Here is a 5,879-nt window from a genome sequence, read left to right on the forward strand (position 1 = left end):
TACAAACTGCTTTTATAACCCCTTTTTTGACAAATATAACAACATAAAGTAGAGAGTAACATATGTTATGTAAGGGATAATGTGCAGCGACGCGGTCATTATGGGGAAAAGAACACCGACAGGCTGATCAGGAGCCCGACGCGAAGCCAAACTGTATACAGTTCAATCGAACGGACTTCTTAGTGCAGATGTGAGCGTCCTTAACAACGGTCAATAAATCATTGACAGCGGTCTGTCTGTTCTGGACTAACAACGTGTCAAGTGTTCTGAATTGACCAATCAGAATCGAGTATTCAACTAAGCCATGTAATAAATGTCATCATTATGACCGACAGAAGAAGGGAACCTGCAACCTGGAACTCTGGTTGTCACAACAAAAAATACATTTGATAATCAAACCCAGTAACTGCAAGAGTTTGAAATCCTCATGTTTTACCTGTTTATTTTGTATTTTTCTTACATTTCACACAGTAAGACATTTTCACATGTAAGTAGTTTTACATTAATTTAAATGTAGCTAAATTATTTTGTATATTGGAAAACAATTATGCTTTGACATCTGATAATAAATCTTGAAAACTAATTCTGGCAGCATGTTACCCAGAGATGCAATTTTAATTCAAATAAATCAACAAACTTACCTGAACATCTTGACTGCACTTACAGAAATAAACAAGTTCATTCTTCTTTCAACCTTCTTTGTGATACTTAACTTTGTGCATTAAGTGACACGAAAACACTTTTTTCTTTCCTGCAGATTTACCATCAAACACAAACATGCAACATGTGACTGTCAGGTTTCTCCTCTTCTTCCTCCTCCTCCATCCTGTGACCTCGGTTGACCTGGAGGAGGTGGATAAGGTGTCGGTGGAGGTTGTTGTTGACAGCTCCCCCTGCAGCGCCACCTGTGGTCTGGGTGTTAAAACTCAAACCCTCTGTTTGTTAAAGGATGGCAAGAAAGCCATGGAAGAAGATGTGAGAAGTAAAGATGGAACAGAGGTACTGTAGTTGTCTTAAACATCTAACACTAAATCATTGACAAATGCAAGAAGGAAAATAACTACATCAAAGGTCTCCTATCATGCAAAATCCACTTTTTAGGTTCTAAAAATTGGGTTTTGCATGATTTCAATGTCTTTTATACATACATATGTGTCCCCTCTGTGTAAAGAGATTCTGAAAGTTTCAGGAGAAAATATTTGCTCACTTTTTGTCCTGATCCATTTCTATAAAAACCTGTCTGAAAATTAGCTGATCAGATTTTGGCCACTTGATGATGTCATAACGTTTTTTTGGCTTGTGTAACTGTTAGAAAAATATCACTCGACACCAGGTTGAGAATCAATGATCAGGTAACTAATTTATTCTTGCAAGAAGGAGCAGAGTTAAATCACATACAAAGGATATGGGTTAACTCACACACATGGGGTATGTTGCTCAAAGGAACAGCAAAAAACATCAGGCTTATATAGTCCAAAACACAGGAGATAGGCTAACAACAAAGTCGTAAATCGAGGTGGTGCTAATATCAGCCGCGGGTGTCGGGTCATCTGCGATGGGTCATCTGTGACGTCTTCTGGAAAGAGTCACGTACTTCCTTCACGCTTCATAGAAATGAGATATTTAGGAGACAGCAAGTCTGTCTTCTCATAAATATCAACAACCTGAAATGCCCTGCCTCCTCCTATCACAAGAAGAGGCAGCTGCAAGGTCATACACAGTTCAGAGCCACACATGATATCAGTGCATTAAAACAACCCAAAGAGTGGAGAAAACAGTATTTCTCCAACAGTAACCATTAGCCAATCACCAACCAAGGTAACCCCTCCCCCCTTATCACCTGAATCTCCTCCTAGAGCACCATAGTGTTCCGTTTAACCAAATATCTAGGGCGTGGGGAGGGGCTCCTTATTTTCATCTAAAGTAACAGACAGAGAGTCAGCACTTTTGAAACAGGGCTGAAACAGAGGGGATTATGGGTAATGCTGCAATGATCTGTTTGGTGTTTGGAGCCAAACACTTCAGAAACATGTTTTGTTTATATCTGAGACCTGTAATATATTGATGAAAAACAGTATGAGGGGACCTTTAACATTAATCATTCTCGTTTGCATGTGGAAATTGCTAAATGAAAGGTGTCGGAGGAGTGTCGTGTGCGTAAGCTGAGCTGTCTGGAGTCGTGGCAGTGTGGACTCAGGACCATGACTGTGACTCTAGGAGAGAGAGTGGAGATCGACTGTCTGGGAGAAGTGATGCAGGCGATGGGGAGGTTCTCCTGGAGGTGAGGATGAGGAGGTGACTGATTCATGTCTTTTGATTGCAAACAATGGGGGGAAGAAATCTTGCAATTGTCATGTTAAATATAACACAGTCTCATCCTGAAAAACTAGATATCTATTGCAGAATAAAATGAAAAGTTTTGTAATCATTTTTGAAGGGTGTTAACCAGCCCAAGGCAAAACTGAGATGTGGGCCATTATTCAGCCTTCTCAATAAAAAGCCCTTTCAGTTTGGCTATAAATGTAAATTGCATTTTAGAATATGCATTAAGCATTATAATCACTGAATTATTGATAGAGGTATCAAAACTAGATTTTAAGACATACTATAAATAGGATTACGGAAAACATATAGGAACCACTTAAATGAGAAACTAAACTGAACATCGTCTTTGTCTGCCCTCCAGTTGTGAACTTGTTGTGATGTACAGGACAGGTGTACTCCATGACCCTGTGACATCACTTGTGGGTGGGGTTAAAGGTGCAGCACTTCTGAATAAACCCAACACCCATCAGTGATGCTGGCGGGGGTCAGAGGTCAAACAAGCCTGAAAACATTTGATCCGTAGGGGCCTTGTGACAGTCAAGGGCCCCGGGACAGTATCCAACAATGTATTACCTGTAATAACAGACCTGGAATCCCCGGAATTATGTCTATATTCATGTACAAATGCACTTTATATGCATACATTTGTAGCCCAATAATGGGACTAAAACAGACTGATGCAACAACCGTCATTTTAGTTATTGAAATTGTCCACAAGTTGTTGCTTTCTGCCATTTAAAGATGGGATTAAAATGAAAGAAAAATGGCTTGTTTTGCCAAAGTTGAGGTTGTTCCATAGATGCAGAACCACCTGTAACTGCGGCAGGTCTTTGACAGAGGGCTCTGCTCACTGAGGTGTTTTCTTTAACGGCTCAGGGTGTCATGGCGTTATGCCCGAGGAATAATCAGCTCTGACGACACTCTGTTTGCTCGCTGGAACGCCCCTCTGCTGGAGCGTGTGATTCTGGACCCTGTGATGGAGGAGGACGCAGGTAAACACTCTGATGCATGTGCTCACACAGAACCTGAATTTAGTTTCCCATTTCTAAGGAGAGGTGCATGTATAAGATTTTTTTTTAACACACATTACTTTTACTCTCAAAGGCTAACCAGAACATACAGTATGATATGTCAGAAGTAATTTGATGTGCTGCCTTTTGCCTCACTTGTTTTATATAATGCCATAATGAAGCTGCACAAGCAAAGTAGCATCAAGGTGAGGTTTAAAAGTAATGTCCATGGTGTTTATACGGTAGACAAAGAAAGTTTCAACATGTAATAATTTCACAATAATATCCTCGAAACAGCACTGAAATTCTCACCAAGACATTCCCACAAAGAGAAACACACAAAAGTCAGGGGCGCACGTTCACACACAGACATAAACACACCTCCTGCCTGTTGAATGAAAGGACATCATTTAAAGCGCCGATTAATCACCATGTTATATTTCAGGTACTTATCGCTGTGTCGTGCAGGATGCCAGCTTCCACAGGGTGAAGAGGGTTTACTGGGGGATCCGGGTTTTGCCATCCTCTGTACTCAATCTGGACTACGAGAGCTCTCTGGCCCAGTGGGACTCTGGAAACCAGAAGCAGAACCAGACCGAGTCAGACCAGAGAACGCCTCTGATTTACACTGTACGGTTTGTTCAGGAAGGGATGGATTTGCCGAAGCAGTCATACACTAAAGATAATTGGAGGGGATTTGTTTCAAGTACTATTATGTACGAATGGAAGACTTTGTGAATCCTCCTTTAATCGTCAAGAAAGTAGCCCACACACATAAGACACTGCCTTTATCCCATCTTATTAGGAGCAGTGGCCAGCTATTATACTGTATATACAGTGCCTGGGGAGCAGTGTGTAGGTCTGGTGCCGAGGGCATTTTGGCATCCCAAAGAGGCAAATTAACACCTCTCCAAGCACCAGTCTGCACTTGAACTGTCAACCCTCCATTTCCCAAGCCAAGTCCCTCAGATTGCGCTACTGCTGCCCAAGATTACTGACATATTGTTGAAAAGCCCTTAGAAAAACAGCTTGTCCACAGATTCAAAGCAATTAATAAAACTAAATTCAGTAGAATTATTTCATCGTGTATAATGATCTCTTTTTATCCACTTTTTTTTTGGAGCCACCAGTGCCCTTATTGAAGTGACAGTGTTGAAAGGGGAAACCAGAGGGCGTGGGTAAATGGTCCCAGGCCGATTTTGAGCCTGAGTCTTCTGCGTGCCCTAGTACATGGGCTATAGCTCAACCATGCTATAGGGCAGCCCTATAATCATCCTTCTTATCAACTGTGCATTTGTTGTGTCTGAACACTCAGGTGCTGATCAGTTTGAGCCTGGCGGGCGTTGGTGCTGGATTGATGCTGCTGGGCCTCTGGTGGACACTGAGGAGGAGAGAGTTCATGTGTTAACACAGTTATAACTGACCTTCCATCGCTCACCACACAGGCAATTACATTTCTGCACAAACAAACTCTAACACGACACTACCTGCTCAGTAGCAGACCGCAGACAGGCTTGTTAGAGACTGCCTGCTGAACACAGTGGAGCATGTATAGCCACTAAAAATAAGTCGGTAGAGACCAACCAGACCTCCGAAAAGAGAGAATAAAAGAGATCAGGTGGACACAAACAAGACTCCAAATGATTGATGATGTTGTTGCTGGATGTGAAAATGAGGGATTGGTTGTAAACACGTTCCCAGAATCAGATTAAACGGTAATGATGTGAATGTTGTGTTCTCATTACCCATAAGGATCCTAGTTTTAAGTGTTATTTGGGCAATTATGTGTAATTAGATTTAGATTCATGTGATTTGGATTTTATTTGAAGGGGGTTTGTCTCTTCATTAGAAGTACAAAGATGACATCAGGCAATAAGAGATGCAATAATAATCCCCAGCTGGGAACATTGCAGGTTAGAACATCTCAGACCCCTCGGCTACTAGACCAGTGGTTCTCAAAGTGGGGGGCGCGCCCCCGCAGGGGGGCGCAGAGGCATGACAGGGGGGGCGCGAGAGACCAGGAGAAAAAATGTCTTAAAAAAAAAAAAAGATTAAAAAAAAAAAAAATGTAAATCATATTTTGAACAATTATTGATTCGAAAATAATATGATACAGTACTATTACGTCTGGGTCTCTGTGTTTCATTAAAGCTCGGCTCTGTGTGTGTGTGGAACGAGCCATTTTGTGTGCGTGCGCGAGAGAGAGAGAGCGCACCGGTACCGGAGATCGTTGATGTTAGCTTCTGGTGCTAGCGAGCTACGCTAACAGATATAAGGAGTTTTTTCAACAACAAAGTGGAGGAGAGTCCTCTCCTGTCAGACTGAGAGGCTCAGTGAGCTAAAGGACTCTCTCAGTGTTATGTCAGTGGGTCTCAAACGTTTTGGTCACCATTAATGTAAACAATTATTTCCGAGGCACACGTTTATATGATCATTATAGTTATACAAAAATAAGAGAATAAATGAAAAACAGGTATGAAATACTATATGACAGTGAAACAAGAATAAAGTTTAAAGGGAGTGATTTGCAAAATATCCATAAAG

General features: G+C 41.5%; 1 protein-coding gene across 2 annotated transcripts; it reads left to right on the forward strand.

Moving 5' to 3' along the window:
• The first annotated feature begins 777 nt into the window (after positions 1 to 777).
• On the forward strand, positions 778 to 4,944 carry tmem81 (transmembrane protein 81). Of its 2 annotated transcripts, XM_034206295.1 has the most exons (5): positions 778 to 999; positions 2,136 to 2,281; positions 3,202 to 3,317; positions 3,781 to 3,965; positions 4,651 to 4,944. In XM_034206295.1, exons 1-5 carry the CDS (start codon positions 778 to 780, stop codon positions 4,741 to 4,743), a joined length of 762 nt encoding a protein of 253 aa, XP_034062186.1. In that variant the 3' UTR covers positions 4,744 to 4,944. The 2 variants fall into 2 exon arrangements, with proteins under 2 accessions (XP_034062186.1, XP_034062185.1); XM_034206294.1 differs by lacking the exon at positions 4,651 to 4,944 and having other exon boundaries at positions 3,781 to 4,328.
• The last annotated feature ends 935 nt before the right edge of the window (positions 4,945 to 5,879 follow it).

This window comes from Gymnodraco acuticeps, unplaced genomic scaffold (genome assembly GCF_902827175.1).
Source record: "Gymnodraco acuticeps unplaced genomic scaffold, fGymAcu1.1, whole genome shotgun sequence".
Classification (NCBI taxonomy): Eukaryota; Metazoa; Chordata; class Actinopteri; order Perciformes; family Bathydraconidae; genus Gymnodraco; species Gymnodraco acuticeps.

Excerpts from the sequence above, each read along its gene's own strand:
- tmem81 (XM_034206294.1), top strand. The coding sequence starts at position 778 with ATGCAACATGTGACTGTCAGGTTTCTCCTCTTCTTCCTCCTCCTCCAT. Across the intron at positions 1,000-2,135 it reads GAAGTAAAGATGGAACAGAG|GTGTCGGAGGAGTGTCGTGT; the intron begins GTACTGTAGTTG and ends GCTAAATGAAAG. Across the intron at positions 2,282-3,201 it reads ATGGGGAGGTTCTCCTGGAG|GGTGTCATGGCGTTATGCCC; the intron begins GTGAGGATGAGG and ends TTAACGGCTCAG.